Here is a 22721-nt window from a genome sequence, read left to right as displayed (position 1 = left end):
AAATTCACTTGGATTCCTTGGAAGGTTTTGTGATACAGACTAAGTGACTTTCTTAGCAGCTTGGTGTTAAAAATAGGGAAGCAATATAAAAAAAGTCTTCCCTTGCATGGAAGTTGAGTAGGGACAATAGATATGCCTGTGAAGGAGTCACCACCACTTCCCAGTGCTGTGTATTTTAACAGCAGATGGACCAGTTTAAGTAAGGATATACTGGAGCTATGGCTAAAGGTCCTTGCTTAACTGGAGCTCTGTAGAAGCTGATGTTTTGGCAAATGGGAATAAATGATCCACCTGGTTTTCAGTGATTTGAGAGCCGGTTTTATGACTGTATTTTGTAACCTCCTGTTTTGCTACACAGAAGCGAGAGGTCAATACGGTTTTGGCTGATGTTATCAAGCACATGACTCCTGACCGAGCATTTGAAGAAGCTTACCCACAGGTAAAGAATTCATCTTGCCCAATCTGTAAAAAAACCTAATGTGGATTTTCTTAGCTGAAATTCAATATTAGTGATGTCTCTTACCACAGAAATGAAAGTTTTAATCACTGACTGTAATTTGGGAAGCCTTTTGGAAGAGTGTAATGCTCTGATTTGTACCTCCATTTCCCCCTGCACATCAATTTTTCAGTGCAGAGAAATGCTAAACTAGAATGATTTATGTATTTAGAAGTATCAGTGGTTAATTCCTGCATCAGCTGTGGTGTTCTGCTGAAGAAAATGAGCAATCATGGCAGGCTGTTTGAACAGAGGTAAACCGTAAAATAATCTATTTCTCCTTGGCATTGTTACGGCTTCAGTGAATTACTGCGTCCTGTTCTTGAGACTGCATGCCAGGTGAGATATGGATTAGATGAAGAGGTTCTAGAAGAAGGCTTTTGTGGTTATGTGGAAGGTAGATAAAGTGCCTATAAAAGAAGCAAACTAGTTTGGTGAGGTTTGGGAGTTTTTGTTGGTTGGTTGGTTGGTTGGGGTTTTTAAGTCTATAGAGCCGGAAAGCATACCTAACTATAACCAGTAACAAACAAAGGAGAGCCAGGCAGGCTGGCCAGCCTTTCTTTAAATGAGTTCTGAAGAGCATGTTGGAGAAACATCTGCTAGGAACAGCATAGTTGTAGTTGATCCTGCTTTGGGAAAAGAAACTATATCAATGAATCCCTGAGGTGTCTTCCAAGCCAGTATTCTAATAATAATTAGAGAAGAATAATTTCTGCTGTGGATAGTCTGAACTTAACTTGTATTGAAATAGTTTTCCTCTCTTTTTCATTCCCCACCCCCCCCCTCCCCCTTTTCCCTTTAGCTGCAGTCAATTATTCAGAAAGTTATTACCTACATCTATGACTTCTCTCTGCTTTTTTCAGTGGTAAGTGATACTCTAATAAATTTTTAAGAATTAATTTGCAATGTTTCTGCAAGAGAATTTACCTGACTTGGGTATTTAGATTATTTGCAAGCTCACTTAGTGAGAGAACATTTTATTGAATAGATAAAGTGCAGAAAGCTTTTGGAAGCTTTTTGCTGCTTACTACTTAAATATTTAGTATTCTAATGTCAATTTTCTATGCCTTTTTTCTTTTTTTTCCCCTCTTAGACTGCTAGATTCTCCAAGTTTGTCTCTATGGCATAGGTGACAGTCAGTGGAAGATAAAATACCTTTTATTTGTGTGTTCATGTAATTGCTGATAGCTGTTTCTTTGTAATGATCTATCATTAACATGCCTTTTCCTGGGGCTTAAGTTTGGCACTGAAACAAAGTGAAACTTAGAGGGGTCAGACACTCTTGTGCTCTTCTTTCTCTGCCTCTTGTGAGACAGACAGCAAGTGTCAAAGTACTGAAACCAGTTGAAGATTTCCAGACTGATCCTGTGGATTTGGAGTGCTGTTCACAAGTTACTCTGATAATACTTAAAACCCAAGCCCTGCTCTGTTCTTGAGATGATGCAGAAAATACATATTTCAGTATCTTAACAAATAAACCTTCATCTTAGAAGAAAGTTTTAATGCCTTGGACGTTATGTTGCCCTGGATGCATGCAATATAATTGCTGCCATCTGGCCTGTTTTCATTGTTTTTAATATCCTGTCTTCTCATAGATACTTGAATTTGTCATGATCAAGCATATGATTGCTTTGCAACATTTGATTCAAACAGTTGTGTGGTTTGTGTTTTAATCTGGATCTCTTCAATCAACAAATTTGATGCATCTTTCAGTCAACAGTGCTTTTCCACTGGTTTCAAAAAATATTGAAGTCCTTTTAACTAAACCAGCTGTGGTTATAAAACTTATCCAAAATATTGATTGTCCAGTGTGTCAAATACTTCTTTTTTTGCTTATGTATTTGTACTTTCAGGAGAAATTCTTGCCATTTCTGGATATGTTCCAGAAGGAGAGTGTGAGAGTGGAGGTTTGCAAGTGCATCATGGAATCTTTTATTAAGTAAGTGGAGAATATTTGGATTAAATTCACTCTGAAGGGTCTGGGGAAATGTATTGAGGAATGGCTAGGAGAGATGAGGCACTATATATGCCACTTACCTTAAGAAATTGTTCCAGGCTATGGAGATAAAAAAGAAAATCTCACAGTATCACACACAGTATCGCCAAGGTTGGAAGAGACCTCAAAGACCATCGAGTCCAACCTGTCACCACAGACCTCATGACTAGATCATGGCACCAAGTGCCACATTCAATCCCCTCTTGAACACCTCCAGGGAAGGTGACTCCACCACCTCCCTGGGCAGCCCATTCCAATGGCAAATAACTCCTTCTATGAAGAACTTCTTCCTAACATCCAGCCTAAACCTCCCCTGGTGCAGCCTGAGACTGTGTCCTCTTATTCTGGTGCTGGTTGCCTGGGAGAAGAGACCAACCCCCACCTGGCTACACCCTCACTTCAGGTAGTTGTAGACAACAATAAGGTCTCCTCTGAGCCTCCTCCAGGCTAAGCAACACCAGCTCCCTCAGCCTCTCCTCATAGGGCTTGTGCTCCAAACCCCTCCCCAGCTTTGTTGCCCTTCTCTGGACACGTTTCAGCAAGTCAACATCTTTCCTAAACTGAGGGGCCCAGAACTGGACGGAGTCCTCAAGGTGTGGCCTAACCAGTGCTGAGTACAGGGCAGAAGGACTTCCCTGCTCCTGCTGGCCACACTATCAGATTCTGTGGCTTGGCAGTAAAGCTCCATGTATTGTCCTTGACTGGCATTTGTGGGAATTGTGCATCTGTGTACCACATGATCTTTGGAGTTGTTCTGGTGAAAAATGATGGATATAAAACTTCTGTAGTGTCACACAATGCTGACAGCTGGCACTGGGCAGTAAGTTGGTGCTATTCTGTCCACCATTTTGCATTTTGGCAGAGCAGGATTTCTCATCATTGTTTCTAAAACATCTTCTAGGCATCAACAGGAAGCTACAAAGGATCCTGTGATACTCAATGCTCTTCTGCATATCTGCAAGACGATGCATGATTCTGTGAAGTAAGGTTATCTTGACTCCTACTAGTCACTGCTGTCCGTGCAAAGTTTGGCTGCTTGGTGTCCAGGTTCACATTTCTGAGGCTGTTTGTTTCATGGTGGATTAAGACATGAATCCAATTAGTGGTGAGGGAAGAGCTGTGCAGTGAAGTGGCAGCAGCACATAGCATTTGCTCTTTAATTACTGCTTTATTTTCAGTGCTGGAGCAGAATTTTAAAAGGAAAGCAGCAATGGTTTTGTGGAGTTGTCTTGTGAAGCAGAGGCACAAAGCAGTCCAATCTCTAAAAAACAATTTTCCAAGTGGAAGCAATTTACTCTGAGTTGTAGGGACTAATAAACTAGTTCTGAGATTGAAGTGAATATGTTGCTGTTGAAACACAGATTGCCATCCTCAATTTTACCTTTATTTTTGGCCACTCGTTTCAGCATTTACAAAGGAGTGTGACATCTTAAAAAGACACCTGGAAGATTTCTAGGAGCTTGAGTAGGGGAAACTAGAATAGAGGAGAACCTCTTGACCCATATATGTCTTTCCCCTTATTCCTCTTCTTTTCCCCTTGACTTTTGAGTGCTGAGGTCATTAGGGATCCTGGGTGCCCTCCTGCACACACACTGGTTGAATAGCAGCTGTGCAGTGTGGAAAACATTTATGGTTTGTAGGTAGCTTTCAAAAATCACACATAAATTTGTGTCTGAATAGAGACAGAAGCAGAATGCTGCAAATTGTAGGTTTTAAAAGCAAAGATCTCCTTTTTTTTGTTTTCCTTCTGGTTTGGATTAAGTAGACTTGTAAGGACTGTGATTCCTTTTGGCATTCTGAGCCCAGAGCCTCTTAGTATGGCAGACACTGTAAAGGAAATTTAGCTTTCTCAGCCTTGATAAGCCATGAATACAAGATCTATTGCCAATAAAGAAGTTCCATTTGGCATGTAATTGCAATTCATACCAGCTAGAGTGCTTTATTTGGGTTGGAACACTTTATTTGGCTGTATTTTGCACTAAAAGCTACTTCAGCCTTGAAATGGAGCAATGTAGTGAAACTGGAACAGCTTAATGAAAAAAATTAAGCAATGTATGTCAATCCCTACTTGGTGCTTCCCCTGACACCTTTGCCAAAACAATTTGATAGTTTACTGGGATCCTTAAAATCCCCTAACCCAGCTCTGCTCCTCATCTCTTTTACTGGCAAATCATTATCAATTCTAACTACACTGCAGTAATTTCTCTGTCTGTTGTTACATCCTGGTTCAGGAAGCTGCTAAACCATTGTGTGGGGCTCTCTGACCCCTGTGACAGCTGTTGGAGGATAACAGCCTTTAGACTGGTAGGGGTCTGATTCAGAATTGAACTGGAAACCCATAACTGACCTGGAGATCTCATTACAAGTCTTCTGAGCCTCTCAGAGCCCATCAGTTGACTCTTTTGATTGGCAATGCACTAATGAGCTAATCATGCTGAGATTTTCTTTCCTCCTTTGCTGAATTTGTATAATAAAACTATTGTTCTCTTCCCATCTGGTGTCTGAGCTAGGAAATTGGTAACTGATATACTAAAGGTCAAAGCACATAACAGTAAAAGGATTAAATTGTGTTAGTTAATTATAGCTTAACTTTTTGTTCATCCATTTTCAGGTTTGACTTACTGGATTTTCATGGGATGTAAATTTTGTTTCAAATCAGATTTGGACTCTAGCTATAGGATAGTGTCACAAATCAGTATCTGTGGTAATCTTGAAGAGGAACTACTTTTACATACAAGCTGAGCTTGATTCTTACTAAAAGGTCAAAAAGGCAGTAGGGTAACAATGGGATGGGAATTATTTTTTTGACTTTATGTGGCAGTGGTTGAAAACAAACAAATAACAGCAACAAACCCAAACAGATACACAAAACAACCAAAACCCAACAGAAACTAAACCAAAATAAGAACCAAAAAATCCCCAAACCACAAAAAAAAAAAGCCCCAAAGACTCCCCTCAAAAGCCAAATGAAACAAACCAATCTTGTTTCCAAACTAAATACATTCACTTTTACATATCCTATTCAAAGTGTATTTGAAAAGCTTTTCTTCTTAAATAGGGTAACTTTCTTCTGAGAATAGATTTGACTCATTTCTTTGGTTTTATGATCAATTCCTCCTTAAGTTCTTACTTGCTGCAGTAAGGAACGTTAACTTGGTTTCCCGCTCCTCATGTCGAACTCTTGAGCTCCTGTAAAATCTAAAGCCATTCTTAGCATTTTTTACACTTGTCTTAAAATTGGGGCTTTAGTCTGGTGCATGGTTGGTTTGGTGATGTTCCTGTTAAAATTGGGGTTATTGCTTTATAACTAAAATGATAAGCTTGGTGGTTTTAGTGTGCAATAAATGCTTTATATGGGTATTCCATTATATAAGTTATTATGTGTCCCTTGGACCTTTACAGATAAGCAATATTCTGGCACTTACCATTGACATTTTCCCTTATAGTGCACTGACTCTTGAGGATGAGAAAAGAATGTTGGCAGCATTGATAAATGGATTCATAAAAATGGTGAGTGGCAATTGTGTGCAACTGTTGGGGTGTCCCTGATAGCGTGGGGATCCCCATGAGCAACAGGTGCCTCTGTAGCTGAGGCAGAGACTGTGTAAGAAGCTCAACATGAGCTCTTAATGTGCACTTGCAGCTGCAAAGCCAATCAGATCCTGGGCTGCATCAGAAGTGTGGCCAGCAGGTCGAGAGAGGTGATCCTCCCCCTCTACTCAGCTCTGGTGAGATCCCACCTGGAGTACTGCCTCCAGTTCTGGAGCCCCTATTACAAGAGGGATATGGATGTGCTGGACTGTCCAGAGAAGGGCCACAAGGATGATCAGAGGGCTGGAGCACCTCTCCTGTGAGGACAGACTGAAGGAGTTGGGGCTGTTCAGTCTGCAGAAGAGAAGGCTCTGAGGTGACCTAATTGTGGCCTTCCAGTATCTGAAGGGGGCCTACAGGAAGGCTGGGGAAGGACTTCTCAGGATCTCAGGTAGTGATAGGACTAGGGGGAATGGAATGAAGCTGGAGGTGGGGAGATTCAGGCTAGATGTGAGGAGGAAGTTCTTCACCATGAGAGTGGTGAAACCCTGGAATGGGTTGTCCAGGGAGGTGGTCGAGGCCCTGTCCCTGGAGGTGTTTAAGCCCAGGCTGGATGAGGCTCTGGCCAGCCTGATCTAGCGTGGGGTGTCCCTGCCCATGGCAGGGGGGTTGGAACTAGATGATTCTTGTGGTCCCTTCCAACCCTGACTGATACTATGATACTTAAGACCATCGAAAACCCCACCCTGTGTGTTTTAGTGAAGTAAGTCTGCATGTGCTGAAATGAATGTCATGGTGTTGAAGCTGCCATGGTGCAGTGGGAGAGTTTAAAGGGCACATCTTGGTTTTTTAATCAGGCTTTCTGCTGGGTTATGAAATCTCATGTAGAACATGGGAAGCACTGAAAAGTTAAACAGCAATTGAAGTCTTGCCTGCTACCGCTTCAGAGAGCTCCCTGATTTATGGGAGTGAGTCACTTAGATGAATCTGGAACTAATGCTAGATTTAGAAAACATAGATAATTGTAGAATGGTCTGGGCTGGAAGGGAACTCCAAAGGTCATCTAGCCCAACTCCCCCTGCTGTAAGCAGGGGCATCCTCAACTAGATCAGGTTGCCCAGAGCCCTGTCAAGCCTCACCTTGAATAAATATAACTTGGGGGCTTGGCTTAGGGGATCTTTCCAGGTCCCTTCCAACCGCCCTGCTAGTCTGTGACTCTGTGTTACTCTTCTCTCTATTCATTTTCATTCTCAACTAAGGTATTCTGTATCAAATTAGTGGTGCCACAAAACTGCCAATTGTTTGGGCTTGAAAGTAATTTTTAACCCTTCCCTCCTTTGCATCATAATAGAATCTTTTGTTCTTGTCCGTTGGGTTTGAGATGTCAGGCTGGTTAAGAGAGATGTTCCCAAGCCTTTTTTGTTCTCTTACCAGGTACTCCCAGTGCTTGGCTTTTCTTTCACATAGTCAGAGCTTGACAGCCTTTGTCTCTACTTGTCCTCTTTTTCCTTTGTTGCAGTTCTGTGAATTGAGCTCTGGATGGTTGCTTTCTCTTCAGCTATAATAATAGGCTATTTAATATAATTTAGCTTTATTAAGCTTTATATGCAGTATAATGTTGTATAACACCTTTTAGGAGGATTTCTCACATTGATGTGGCTTTATAGTCTTGGCTTGCTGGGGAGGGGGGGAAGTGGGGTGGAATTCTAATAGAAGCAAAATGCCTAGTTATAGATTTCAAACCAGCACACGTTAAGATGTAGAGGCCAAGGCAGTTGTGGCAGTCATCTTTACAGTCAGCTTTTTGTGGAAACATTTATATTTTTGGAGAAGTTTTCCTCAGAAGACTCCTAAGGCTTTCCTAGGACTCAAGAATCAGCAGTTGCACAAACAAGGGAAAGGCAAAGCCAGTTGCCTGTAATACAAGCAGCAATCCTTTGTGTTGTGGTGCAGTTGCTTTTGATCTTTCTCTGTATGGATTCAATGCAATTTTAATTTTAATTCTGTAAAAAACTTCTTTTGCATGTGGCTTGAGAAATAATAAATAATGCAACCTTTACTTCTGTTAGGGGGGAAAAAAAATTCCATTTGAATACATAAATGTAGACTGCCTGGAGACTGTTTCTTTTCCTTGGCTTTTAATTGACAGCTGAGACACTCCAGCTGACAGCACTTGGGCTTTTCAGATCTGGAGGGATGGAAGTGAGGTGTTGCCACACAAAGGTGGTTGGTTGACTTCTTTCTTGCTAGCATGCAAGGTTGCAGGCTTTTGCCATGTTATATAGGCTTATATTTATTAACCAAACCCAAGGAAAACCTGCTTCTCTTCCTGCTATCACTAGTTAGGAAAATGCTAATTTCTCTTTGTCTGTGAGAAATTACAGGAACCTGAAGACAGCTTCATGAAGCTATTTCTATTTTTCTGTCATGATTTGTTTTTTCCTTCTTGTTTTCCTTTTGAAATACAAAGCACACCAAGCCTTTGTCCCCATTCTGTGGAGAATCAGGAGTTCTGTTAGCTTTGAGAACACTTCACAAATCTAGGATTTAAATGTTGTATTCTTGGTAAAGATTTGAGCTGTAAAATAGATGATGATGTGGAGTATAAGACCAAAAAACCCCTTGTAAGGCTGTCAAGGTTTCCTGAGACCTTTCCTGTGGAACACAGACAGTGAAAAGCACAGGTTCTATTTTGTCATTAATGCTGGTTTGGTTTTCTTGTATGGGGTTTATAATTTTTGAATACCCATGGGTTTTTCCCCAGGCAGTTTTGTACTTCTTGAAGTTAATGGCCTGCAAAGGTAAAATTGAGGGGCTTTTGTCTTTTAGGTTTCATTTGGCCGTGACTTTGAACAACAGCTGAGTTTCTATGTTGAAGCCAGGTCAATGTTTTGCAACCTGGAGCCTGTTCTAATCCAGCTGATTCATGTAAGCTACACTTTTATCTGCATGCTCTTCATAACTGGGAATATATCTGCAGTTCTCCCATTCCCTGCCCAGATTATTGGGCTGTGTCAAAATAAGTCTGAAGCCTTTTTATCAGGTGTTTTTAAAGTAGACTTTGATCTCACCTCTCACTTTGTCACCCTAAACTCCCTGAAGTTTGTGCTTGACAGGTGTACATGGTATCATTGCAACACAGGAAACTGCCAATCTTGCCAGAAATTTTGTGTTTAGTCAAATAAATAGCACTTCTGTGCATGCAGAATTTGGGTTCTGTCTTCTGCAACCCTCCCACTAAGAGTGATTAGAATGTGTCTGGCTGCAGAAACAGGCCGAGTCCTGCTGTGACAGGGAATGTTAATCTCTTTTTTTGTATTGAGCCTCATGTCAGGTGAGTATTAGCTGCATCTGATTCCTTTGCAGCATTGTATCATCTCTTAAATCCTTTTAGTATTTTGTTTGGTTGTGCTATGTTTGTTTGCCTGTTTGTTTTTTAAGTGTTTTAGCTAGAAATCATTGTTTTTACCCTATAGCTAAAAACATTCACAAACCTCCAATGCCATATTTGCTTTAAAAAGCAGTTGCTAAAAGTCTCCAAGTAAAAAAACCAATAGTACAGGGAGGGCACACCATATTGGGGGCATTTTTGGCAGCTCCTCTCCTCTAAATGTGTGCAGTAAAACATGCAGTTTGTTACTTGCCATTGACCTAATAAGTCTTTTTGGTTTTGTTTTTCCTGTGTAGTCTGTGAACCAGCTAGCAATGGAAACAAGAAGGGTGATGAAAGGAAATCATTCCAGAAAGACTGCTGCATTTGTCAGGGTAGGTCTTACTCTAATAAACTTTGAGCCTGCCTTCTTAGCAGATACTACTGGCTGCTGCCACCTAAGTTTAGAATTTTTGCAAAAACAGTATTTCTGACACTATTTGTAGTCTCATTTTCTCTTCTTACTGCTGCCATTAAAAAAAGAAATAATAAAAACCAAGACCCAAAGTGTCTAAGAAGGGTTTTGTGTTAAGGAAGACAGCAGCCAAACAGAAAGGGACCCGGGGGTACTGATTGACAGCTGGCTGAACATGAGCCAGCACTGTGCCCAGGTGGCCAAGGAGGCCAGTGGCATCCTGGCCTGTATCAAGAATAGTGTGGCCAGCAGGAGCAGGGAAGTCATTGTGCCCCTGTACTCAGCACTGGTTAGGCCACACCTTGAGTCCTGTGTCCAGTTCTGGGCCCCTCAATTTAAGAAGGATTGAGACACTTGAATGTGTCCAGAGAAGGGCAAAGAGGCTGGGGAGAGGTCTCAAGCACAAGCCTTATGAGGAGAGGCTGAGGGAGCTGGGATTGTTTAGCCTGGAGAAGAGGAGGCTCAGGGGAGACCTTATTGCCCTCTACAACTACCTGAAGGGGGGTTGTAGGCAGGAGGGGGTTGGTCTCTTCTCCCAGACAACCAGCACCAGAACAAGAGGACACAGTCTCAAACTGTGCCAGGGGAAGTTTAGGCTGGAGGTGAGGAGAAAGTTCTTCCCAGAGAGAGTTGTTGGCCATTGGAATGTGCTGCCCAGGGAAGTGGTGGAGTCACCTTCCCTGGAGGTGTTCAAGAGGGGATTGGACGTGGCACTTGGTGCCATGGTTTAGTAGTCATGAGGTCTTGGACGACAGGTTGGACTTGATGATCTTTGAGGTCTTTTCCAACCTTATTGATTCTATGATTCTAAGAGAGCAAGATTGACTCTCTCTCTAAAGGAAGGCTTATTGGAGAGGTGTTTCTGTGAGTTCTGGAAAATACAGCCTTTGAAATTACATTTGAATGAAATACTTAATATCTGTGTAACCCAGTCACAGAAAGGAGAGATAGGGAGAAAACAGATTTGAACTTCTCTCTCATAATACCTGTGCAGGTGTGCTGAAAGCTGTATTTGAATTCTAAATTTCTGCTCTTGGCTTTTGTGCCTCTGAGTCAAGTCAGATGTGGTCATAGAATCATGGAATGGTAGGGGTAGGAAGGGAGCTCTAGAGATTTTTCCAACGCTTCTAGGGCAGATGAGTTTTGAACTATGCACAGGCTATGCAAGTTGCTTGTGTTCCTTTTTTTCTCACCTGAAATGCAGCAGCTCATTGTGGTTGTGTGTTGGGAAGGTGTTTGCACATGCTACTCTTCATGGATTTTTGTTCACAGCACCAGTGCATGATGTTGGCCAGTGTCACCCCAGCTATCCTTTCCTAGACAAAGGATAGCTGGGGTGACACTGACCAACTTCTCATGCTTGGGAGCTGCTCTCTCCACCTAGGTTCTGGGCTGCTCCAGGAGGTCTAAAGCTGCAGCATGCTGCGCAGGGCGGCTTCTTCCCACCATGCGTACACAACGCACCTGCTTTGCCCAGTTAGGCAAATGGATTGAGGACCAGTAGTCTGCTTTTCTACTCAGATTTTGGTCTTGAGCAGCAAGTTGGTTACCCCAGGAGAGAGGCACTCTTTCAGCACGTGTTGAGCTAATCTACTTGTAAGGACAGCAATAAAAGTATTGTTACAAGTACTGCAATAATCATAGGAAGTTTGAAGTTGCTGATTTTGGACTTCACAATAGTTGCTTTTTACTGAAAGTCTTCCCCAAAACTGGTTTAAGGATTTTGATTACTAATTGTGTATGAAGTCAGTAATGATTGCTGTAACTCCAAGCTGGGAATCTTTTTCAGTTTCATTTCTTTTTTTCAAATCTGCTCTAGGCTTGTGTTGCCTTCTGCTTCATTACCATTCCATCCCTGAGCAGTATCTTCACCCGACTCAATCTCTATTTACACTCTGGACAGGTAGCTCTGGCTAATCAGTGCCTTTCACAAGGTAAGGGATTTTATCTACTTAAAGATTCTCTTATTTCTGCAAGATTTCTAATTGTGAGTAGTAACTTGGCTGAACTCATCAGTCACATATTTGTGATATAATTAAAGCCAAGCCCTGTTACAGTGAAAACTCAACACATTTAAGCAGCTTTTCAATTCTGACACTAATCCTGTGATCTCAATAACCTAGACAGCTGACTCCAGTTGACACAGTCATGGCTATGAGGTAGCTAGTCATAAATTACTTAGAAATTAGGGAAAGCAGAGAATGTTTTTCTCCTGCATAATTATGCAAGCACTCAAATCACACATGGTGTACTTTCACCGTGGCAAAATGAATTAGTTCACCTGTGTGGTCATTCAGAGGCTGACAAAACCCAGCAGCAAGCTGGGAAAGAGTTAAAAGCTAGGTAAATGACACCAGAAACTTGCAGTCAGAGCATGTGTATGATAAATGCTTAGCTAAGAAAATGTGGCAGTGTATCAGAGTGAAAGAGTGGAGTAACACCAGGTAATGTGAAGAATGAAAAATACTCTGTTTTTTAATCTGAATTATTGATTGGACCAGGGCCTGTGTACAGATTTCAGCCATCCTGTTAGCTTGATTTAAAGTAAGAGGGGGGAGAAATTGGAGCTACTCTGGCAGCAGAATGAGCATTAAGTCTGTATCACCATTTAATACATTGTTGTTCCTGCTCATGTCACAAAGGCAGCTATCATATTTTAACCATTTGCAGTATCTTTCTTTTCCTGTTGAAAGTGATGTCATCCTGCTTTGTTTTGCAGTTGTAATACTGACTTTAAATGGCTGCTTTCCATGGGAAAAGCTTTGCCTTAAGGTGTTTTCACTGGAGCTGTGAAAAGTCATAAATTGAGCTTTGCAACTTCTCTTGTCATAGCTGTTAATGTTTTGGTTTAGCTCTCTGCTTCCTCATGAGAGCTTGTTTCCCCAGCTCTGTATTTACCAGTAAGTTCCAGCTGCACAAACAAGCTGACTTAGGATGCTGATGAAGACTTTTTAGTGTAGGGTGACTGCTGTATTTCTTTGTTTTGAATTTGATGTTGCCCATATAGCAAAGCAGAGGGATTTAGAGTAGAGCTGGCTGTTGTGTCCAAGTACATTGTGCATATAAAAGATCTGCAAACTCTGTTGTTGTGCAAATGATACTGTGCAGTTTCTTTGTAGATAACAGGGTTTACCAAAAATGGGCTCTGGTGTTTTGTTTTAATTGAGCAGTTCACCTTTTCCTTTCTGTCAGTATGTGTTGTTCTTGTTGTGTTGCAGTGCATCTCTTGTTGGATGCAAACCCAGAATGGTTTTTCTGTAGTGTTCTGTCTTTGAGGACACCACCTTGCCTGTGCTGGGCCCAATTCTGTGATTTAATAATGTTTCAATGTCTAAACTGCTTTTTCACTGGTTTTGTGATTCAAGTCTTCCCTGAGTGAGGCTCCTGGGCCCCAGCAATGGTCCAGATTTTTCAGTGGCAGAGCTTATAAATGTGCACAGCTGTTGTTTGACATCTGAACATGGTACACTCACTAAACAATGAATAGCATCCTCATTGATATCTTTCAAGTATCATGCACTCAAAACATCTGAAATGCATAGCTGTTAACACTGTCCTGAATTTTAGACCCACCAGCCAGAGAGGGACAAAGATGCTGTCCAACTCAGCTTTTGTTGAGGCAAAGCATGGGCAAAACTCCAGTGTTCAATAGCTCATCTTGCTTACCAAGGTTTTATTGTTACACACTTTTTTTGCTTACCTAGAAAAGCTATTTTGGGGCATAATTTGTATTCAGAGCCATGTCACTTGCATGGGTTACCCAGTTAGGCAACAGTGACACCAGTCTTGGGACACTTTTGTGAACTGCTTTTGCATGTTCTGATGTGATGGAGTCAGATGATGTGTCCTTGGAAGTTACTTAAAGCACAGTTTAATCCATACCTCAGTTGAATGCATGTGAAGAAGTGCTAATTAATTCAGAACAGCAGATTTAAATCCAGAGAGTTAACTGAGGGCAATTAGACACTGGTCTACTGAAACCAATGCAGCATGAAGTGGAGCTTTTAAGAGTGTGCAACTAATGACAGCATTAGGCTAGGAAGTAAAATTCTGCCTTCTGTGTAACCTTTATTTTATGCTGATTGGAATTAGATTAATCAGTTTAAAATTAGGGGGAGAGAGAAAACTGAAAGGTAATGTACCTGATCTGAGAGCTCAGTCAGCATGTGTGTGCAGTTTCTCTTTAGAGATTTCAGCTGTTGGTTTTAGTTTTAATTCTTGGATTTTCCCCCTTATTTTATTGTCATTTTGAGTACCCCCAGGGAGTCCAGCAATTCAGTCAGTTGAGTTTTCACTTAAACATCTAACAAAACTGAAATTCACAGGACAGATTTCTGGTGACAATAGGAAGATTTCTCTAAATGCCAGTGTATCTGACTTGAAAAGGGAGTGAAATTACCTTTTAGGGCAGGTAAGGGGAAATGAAAAGATTCCTCTTTTTATGAAGAGGATGAGTGGGTCAGAAGAGTAAATACAGTTTGCCAGGCTGAAGATTGCACTCATAAACTGCCAACAACTGGAGAGCCCCAGCTAATCTGCTTCTAACTGGAGGGGTGTGGGTTGTGCCTCATTCCCAGTCTCCAGGGGCAGTGGTACCAGGCCATCAGTCCCAGCATCCTGCTGGTCCCATTTCCTCTATCAAATCAGAGCCTGCTGGGATTTGCCACACCATTAATCAAAGCAACTGTGTGGTGCTCCTTTTGAACTCGCCCAAATACTTCAGTGTTAGGAAACTGTAATAGTAATTTTTCTTGGAATAGATTTTCTTTAATATAGTGAAAATGGATCAGAAAAAGGAATCTAATAGGCTCATGGAAGGTCCAGGATTAACACACTGATGGCTGTCTGTCCAGCTGTGCTGATTGACATGTATTAAACTCGACTATTGGCTCTCTTGTCTCCAAGAAGGGCTTTAAATAGAATGAATCTGTAATTATGTCCAGAATGGTTGAGGTGATTTAGGCCTGGATGCACAGTTTGAGGCTCTGGAGAGCCTGTGAAGAGCCTACCTTGGAAAGGAAGATGTTAGATCTTACAGAGATGTGCTTTCCATCCCTTCTAACCGAGCCACAGAGCGCTGCATGCTGCCAGCGCAGAACAGTAAATTCTCATCAGTCATGCTTGCTGGCAGAGGCAGTGCCTGGACTATAGTGAGATTAAATGCATGCTCCCTTGTGTCACTTAGGGATTTTTGAGACAGAGGTACCATTTTAACTACACCTTTCCTCCCCTGGTGCTTTGCCTGTCAAGGAGGGTTTTCTAATTGTTGGCCACAGCCTTCAGCAGGTGGGTAGAGGTGACACAGTCTTCTGGGGATGTGTGTGGAGCAGTGGTTTTGTTTTAAAGGCTATGAAATCCTTGCCTCCCCTCCGAAGTAACATGCTGAGCGAATCAAGCCATTCAGCCATTTCTGTGGGACTAATTGCACTGGGGTATTATCAAACATAAAACTTCATAAAAGCACAGAGCCTTGGCCCCCTGATAGAATAGAATAGAATTAACCAGGTTGGAAGAGACCTTTGAGATCATTGAGTCCAACCTATCACCCAACACCATCTAATCAACTAAACCATGGCACCAAGTGCCCCGTCTATTCTCTTCCTAAACACCTCCAGTGATGGTGACTCCACCACCTCCCTGGGCAGCACATTCCCATGGGCAATCTCTCTTTCTGTGAAGAGCTTCTTCCTAACATCCAGCCTAAACCTCCCCTGGCACAGCTTGAGACTGTGTCCTCTTGTTCTGGTTGTGGTTGCCTGGGAGAAGAGACCAACCCTCACCTGGCTACAACCTCCCTTCAGGTAGTTGTAGAGAGCAATAAGGTCTCCCCTGAGCCTCCTCTTCTCCAGGCTAAGCAACCCCAGCTCCCTCAGCCTCTCCTCATAGGGCTTGTGCTCCAAACCCCTCACCAGCTTTGTTGGCCTTCTCTGGACACCTTCCAGCAAAGGGTAACTGACAAAGATCTTTTATTTTGGTTAGCAAATGCAGATTTCAGTTTTAAAGCACGCAGTGCTTAGTGTGCTTCTAGGTTCTTGTCCTGTCCTTCAAGTGTAGCTGAAACACACTCTCACTAGTGCATTGCAAAAGAAATTTCTTCTTCTGTTAAAGAAAATGTTGCTTTCTCACAAATGTTTTCTAAACATGGGAGGCTTCAGCCACACTTTGGAGCAGGTGTGGGATGGAATACCAAATCAGTGCTTTTGCATCGTAGTCTAATAATGTTTCAGTGGATTTGTCTCAGTTTTTAGTATTCCTTACTGGTCTCCTAAAATCTTTATAGATCTGAAGAGTATAAATAGAATATACAGGGAGAGACAATCTGAGGCAAAGAATATAGAAACATAAGGACCTGAAGAGGATTTCTCAGTTACAGGTTTTGGTGAGATGCATACATGTTGCCTCTGTCATCTGTTGAAATACTGTTTTCCTTGAAGGCAGCAAAGTAGAGTAGCTTTGGGAGAAATGGAAGAAGTGCTGTTTTCTTTACTAGTAATATTGAATATTGCCTTATTTGAGCAAAATTATGACTTTCCTGTTACTTGGGATTTCCCTAGCTGGAAACTTCCATTCACTTCCATTCTTGTTCCTCTCTTTATCCCTACCAATAGCTTTTCCACATGATACAGGAGAAATGACATCTTTGTCTCTGTGAACTATTCAGACCAGCATTTTGTATCAGTTTGTCAGTTCCTCATGTCTGTCTAGCCCATGACCTGCTTTTGAAAGTGTCTAGCAGCATGTGCTAAGGGAACATACAGGAAACAGTAATGCAGAATGATGTTTCCTAGCTTTCAGCTGCAGGTGCTCTAAACCCGTCCTTCAACGAAGGTTGCATGTGGGCCACAGTATTTAATGAGCTAGATGGACCAAACCTTAGGAATCTGAACTTTTATTAAATGTTTACTTTATGGCCTTCATGACTGTATGTGGCAGTGAGTTCCATAGTTCCATGCTGCTTGGAAAGGTACCATTTAGGGACTTCTTTCTGTATGGTTTTGAATTGTTAGCTGAGTCTCTCAGTGCATGCAGCTGACCTACGAGTGATACCGTGAAGACATTGGATTATTCTTGGCTCATTTTGCTCATGATGGGCTTGATAAGTTCCTGAAGAATTTATTTGTTGTGTCAGTAGAGTCTCTTCTAATAGGGAAACACCTTGGAAATCTTTTCTTCCTTTTGGAAGCAGGAAGCTCAGGGCTGCGTTCCAGGTGTAGGTACCCAAGAGCTGCATGAATGGTACCCAAGAGCTGTATGAATAGTACCCAAGAGCTGCATGAATGGTACAATGACACCTCAGCTTTCCAGTGCTGTCATCATGATTCTTGGGATTCCCTTGCCTTTTCCACAGCTGTTTAAGGATGTAGTTTTCTGGACACCATCTATAATGACTCTTAAGATCTTTCATGAGTGTAAATAGTCTGTTTGGAGCTTAACTTTCTATAGTTATACCAGGGGTCTCTTTCCCCACATGCCTCACTAATATTAGATTTCATCTGCTGTTTTATTGCTCAGAATCATGAGATCCACCTGCCATGCTTTGCAGTCACGTTCCAGACCAGTCTGCAAGCACTGTCACCTCCCAGCCCATCCTAAGGATGTGTCTCTGCAATACCTTAAGGAACATGGTAGTCATTTCACTCCACTGGGAAAACTTTTTATTCCTGCTCCTTGGCCCATCCACCCCATCCTTTATCAAGTTATGAACCCCCAGGAGGACTTTCCTCCTTGTGTTTTGTCAGCTTAGTTATTTTAAGACCATTTTGTATGAGAGACATTGGTGAATGTTTGCTTTTTTTAACGAGTCTTAAGTATTTGCATTGAGTAGATCACTTTGAAGCACAAGCTTGGTGGTTCTTTAGAAAATTTGAGAGACTTGGGGGGAGTGATTTCTCTTTGCAAAACCATACTGACTCCTCAGAGTTGTATGAGCTTGTGTTTCTTTTCCTGGAGGCTGCTTGTTTAAAATTTAGGTAATTTCACCTCATAATACCCATAAGAAACTACAGCATGCAACTATAACACTCATGATGTCAAAGTTCCCAGTGTTCCTAGTGAAACTCTTCTTTAAACACTGATGATGATTCTTTACCTCACAGTCTGTAGGGATTACATGGAATTTAGAGAGGCAGGCTGAAATTTGTGGTTGTTATTGCTTTTCATTGTTTGGGGATTTTGAGGGGGTGGGATGGTGTTTTTGCATTGCATTTATTGATTACAGCCTAAGATGCAATCTCTTGTATCTAATGTCCTTGCCCATACTGTGTGATCTCCCTGTACAAATCTTCCTTTCCCTGCATGCCTTTGGCTGGAAGCATTAAGGCCTTGGTAACAATCTATAATCAAGCTATTCATAAACCCAGCACCAGCAAGCTTCATCCACATAATTACCTTTTTGTCTGCACCTAAATGATAGCATGAATTAGTATGAAATAGTAAGAATTAATGTAGTACATTCCAGTTCATGAAGCAGCACTGCATTCATTTTCTTCTTTCATCTTTGTTACTTCAAATAATTCTTTGTAGTTTTTGGATTGGAAGTGATGTGTAAAGGATTTTAAGACAAAGAACATTCAGTAGCTCAAGGCAATGCACTGCAGCAATGTGGCAAAACTTTCACAGTGTCCTCACCAATGTCAGGAGGAGGAGTTACAAATGTTTGCAATGCTTGCTGTTAGAACAGTGATGTGTTCATTTATTTAACAACAACAACAACAACAAAAGGCAACACCAGTCCCTCCCCCAACCACTCCAGCTTGCTCCCCACTAATTTTTTTGGACTGGAGTAAAAGCCTTCATTAAATTTCCAACATCTGTCAGATGTGAAAACAACATCTTCTGAGTTGCTGACAGTGTTGTGGGGCATGAAGGTGAGGTGGAATGCAGAAGACTGCATGTGGTCCCTAGTTCTGTCATTTGGGTGGACTTAGCCTTGTGTAATTGTATCTGTGACTAAAAATAGTTTGTGTGGGTATGTCAAACTCTCCCTTTTGCTCTTTGAAGGTGGCCTTAAGGAGCTTAATTGTTTCCCCTTCCCTAATGGCATTGTTCCCCCTTGGTTTTTTGCTTCTCTGAAACTTTAGTTTAACTGCCTACATTTTTATATGTAGAGAGATCTATGGGAATACATGGAGCCACCTATATTTGTGTGTATGTATAATTCCATGTGGATGTGGAGGTGCCATTAGGAATACTGGCAACAGCAAAGCCTTGAGCACAAATTTCAGTTGCTTTTTTTCCTGGAGGGTATTACTGGAAGTACTGACTTGGATAACCCAAACTGTTAGTTCCTGTAGCCTGAAGGTCAGTGTGGATACTTGGGGGAAAGATTCATAGGATTATGGTGAACCAAAATGAAGGAGCTGCTGTGAGAGGATGAATTTAGTGAAGCATGAAGTATGTCATGTTCAGAGCACTGCACAAGATATTAACAGCAGTCTGGGAAGACTTCATCATGATGATCTATTGTAATGCACAGGCTGCTCTCCCCTTATCCAACTTCAGAGTGGCTTACTTCAGCAGCAGTATGGTACTTTCAGCAGATAAGAAAACAGCACCCTGCACTTTTAAAATAAGAACATAACATTGTTGTGGGTTTCAGTGGTTTTTAAGTGTTCCCTTATACCTTTTGGAAGCCGGGAAAATCAGGTGTGTTGCTTTCTCTTGAATCATCCCAGCAGTGGCAGCTTTATAAATCAACTTTTAAAAGACATAGAGAAAACACCACTGCAGAGCCTCAGAATCAGTGTAATTCAGAATTAAATACTGATGCTTATTTAATAGTTACTAAAGAAAACAGCACATCTGTGACAGCCTCTTTAGTGAACTTTCCCTCCTAACTCAGAGCATGATGTGTACTCTTGACAGCTCTCTCTAAGTGAACAGGGTGTTTGGAGGACACTTAGCTTTCTGGCAAGTCTCTAATAAAAGCTTTGCATTCAAGTGAATTTCTTTTTGCTGATACAAAGCACATATACCTGGGATGAATGTGCTTTAGTGTTCCAATGTAACAGTCATTCTGTGGTTAGCACAGACCAGTTGAATTTGGAGCAAAATGAACATACATTCCCTTGCCAGTACTTCTGGGTGTACCAAAGAGAAATACCCAGCTCTCAAACACAAAATGCAGCTACCTGCTGTTGTGCTCTGTGGCTATTTTAGCCACGTTGTGTGGGGGGCAGAGAGAACGAGGCCGGGAAGAATAATCAAAAGTATGGGCGCAAGAGCCCTGCAGTCTCCCCGTTGTGCTGGGGCAGCTCAGGGTGGGGGAGGGTGTTGCAAGGGTGACCTGCAAACACGGCCCCGTGGTGGAGGACAGCAGCCACATGGAGACAGCGGGAGACAGCAGCTGTGTGGCTGCCGTGGTTAGACAGAAAAAGCTGGAAGCAGAGAGGAGCTTGTCCCAGCAAGGGTGAGCCATCTGTGGTGTGGAAGGGTCTCTCCTCACACCCAACAGCAGCTGCCGCAGAGGAGCCGGGCACGCTGGTCTTAAGAGCAAGTCTAATGAGACAGCTCACAGCTCTGAAGGTGCTCCAGCAGATGAGAAGGCAGCTCAGGTCTGGTTCGCAGCAACAGCAGGAGGTCGAGAAGAGTAAATTGAATCAAATTGCAGTTATTCGTAGTGAAGAGGTTTCAGGTTTGTGCTGTGGCAGTTGAGAGGTGAATGTCTAGGGCTGGGGTTGATGGGAGAGCAGGCAGTAAATTAAGGTGTGAGGTATTTTGCAGCTCTGCTCTTCCATTGCACAGACCAGCTGCTGCACAGCTCACTCCTGCCCCGTTGTGCAGTAACTTCGGCAGACAGGAGCGTTCTCTGCACAGACTTGGCTACTTCGCTATGCAGAGTATTTTCTGAGACACATACTTTCATTTGTCTTGTCTCATGTTTTTATTATATGGTGATGTGGGGCATGCACTTTTTTTCCCTGCTGAGGCAACTGTGGAAGTGACAGCAATTCATCTGCTTGTGCTAGAATGAACATCTGCTGCTGCTTTCCATTCTGTAATACAGCGCAGAGAAGGATTACTTGCCTGCCTTTGGGTTGGCTGTATAAACTTACATTTTGTTTGAGATGACAATAAAAAACTCTTTCAGCTCAAAACCAAATGTGCAGGATGAAATGAAGCACGCTGGTTGACTGAAGGAGCCTGTGTTCTAATACCACAGCGTTCAGAAGGACTTGAGCGCTCACTTGTGCGCGGAAAAGAAATAGGAGTCAGAAGAATTACAGTTTTTCCAAAGCACATGTCCCCCTGGTATTCCACATAAGCTTAAATTAGATAGCAGTTGGTACTATATTTAGCAAATTTGCTTGGAGTCTTATGTGCTCAAATGAAATTTTCCAGAGCAAGCAGCACTGCTGGAAATGCCCATGCCTGCCTGGCAGTGGTATTTCCATGCCGCCTCTTGGCTTTCACCAAAAATTCTCCTTTTCTCTTTGCTAAAATTTTGCTTTCATGGCCTCAGTTTCTGCTCCTGTAAAATAAAGGTACAGTATTCATTCTGAAGGGTGCTTTGAAGCTTATTTAACACATCCAAGTGCCGGGTTCTGCACATTGGCCACAACAACCCCATGCAGTGCTGCAGGCTGGGGTCAGAGTGGCTGGAAAGCAGCCAGGCAGAGAGGGACCTGGGGGTACTGGTTAATGGTAGGCTGAACATGAGCCTGCAGTGTGCCCAGGCAGCCAAGAGGGCCAATGGCATCCTGGCCTGCATCAGGAACAGTGTGGCCAGCAGGAGCAGGGAGGTCATTCTGCCCCTGTACACTGCACTGGTTAGGCCACACCTTGAGTACTGTGTCCAGTTCTGGGCCCCTCAGTTTAGGAAGGATGTTGACTTGCTGGAACGAGTCCAGAGAAGGGCAACAAAGTTGGTGAGGGGTTTGGAACACAAGCCCTATGAGGAAAGACTGAGGGAGCTGGGGTTGCTTAGCCTGAAGAAGAGGAGACTCAGGGGTGACCTTATCACTCTCTCCAACTACCTGAAGGGAGGTTGTAGACAGGCAGATGTTGGTCTCTTCTCCCAGGCAGCCAGTACCAGAACAAGAGGACACAGTCTCAGGCTGCATCAGGGGAGGTTCAGGTTGGATGTTAGGAAGAAGTTCTATATAGAGAGAGTGATTGCCCATTGGAATGGGCTGCCCAGGGAGGTCGTGGAGTCGCCATCATTGGAGGTGTTCAGGAGGAGACTTGATGGGGTGCTTGGTGCCATGGGTTAGTTGTTTAGGTGGGTTGGATTGGTTGATGGGTTGGACACAATGATCTTGAAGGTCTCTTCCAACCTGGTTTGGTTTATTCTAAGTTGTGGCTGAGCAACTTGAATGTCATTTGGATACTTCGGTGTTTCGAAATGCAGCCGAGAAAGTGCAGAAGAATGTTGCCGTCAGAAACTTTCTGGTGAAGTTCTACCCTGAAATACCTCCTGTATATGCTAAGAGGGAAAAATGTTGTTGGTTTTAATTTGTGACTATTAATAAACTGAGGAACAAATGCTCTAGTATTTTGGTTGGGGTTTTTTTTGTTTGTTTTTTTTCAGCATTAGAGACATCATAAAGAGTTATGAATAAAACCTCTTCATAGTTATTCTGCCAAGGCCACAGCAATGGATGGTTTCTCTATTGTGGTTCTTGGGATGAATCATGTAGGTAACCAGCAATAATACCTCAGGTTCTGGTACTACATTAGTGTTTTAATGACTAAATGCTTAGAGAAATGAAGTTGTTTGTACTTTCTTAAAACTTGAATAGCCTTTTGTGAAGGAATTAGTGAACAGGATGGCATCATCTTTCCACTCTCCCCCTTCGGATTCCTCGTTCTCCTGGTATAAACAGTTCTTAAGTCAATTTGGAGTCCTGCTGAC

At 42.4% G+C, this 22721-nt stretch overlaps 1 protein-coding gene across 1 annotated transcript in view; it reads left to right on the top strand.

Annotated features, from left to right (window-relative positions):
• The window catches only part of VPS35L (VPS35 endosomal protein sorting factor like), a 53004-nt gene that overhangs the window by 21046 nt on the left and 9237 nt on the right, over window positions 1–22721 (top strand). The window contains exons 19-26 of the mRNA XM_068146832.1: window positions 359–439; window positions 1299–1361; window positions 2350–2435; window positions 3394–3474; window positions 5939–6002; window positions 8853–8951; window positions 9711–9788; window positions 11688–11802. Coding sequence (XP_068002933.1) covers window positions 359–439; window positions 1299–1361; window positions 2350–2435; window positions 3394–3474; window positions 5939–6002; window positions 8853–8951; window positions 9711–9788; window positions 11688–11802 — 667 coding nt within the window. The remainder of the gene's footprint in view (window positions 1–358; window positions 440–1298; window positions 1362–2349; window positions 2436–3393; window positions 3475–5938; window positions 6003–8852; window positions 8952–9710; window positions 9789–11687; window positions 11803–22721) is intronic.

This window comes from Melanerpes formicivorus, unplaced genomic scaffold (assembly GCF_026170545.1).
Source record: "Melanerpes formicivorus ecotype bairdi unplaced genomic scaffold, bMelFor1.0.p_v2 SCAF_14, whole genome shotgun sequence".
NCBI lineage: Eukaryota > Metazoa > Chordata > Aves > Piciformes > Picidae > Melanerpes > Melanerpes formicivorus.
Note: the sequence above shows the minus strand (reverse complement) of the source record. Positions and strands in the feature narration are given on the sequence as shown.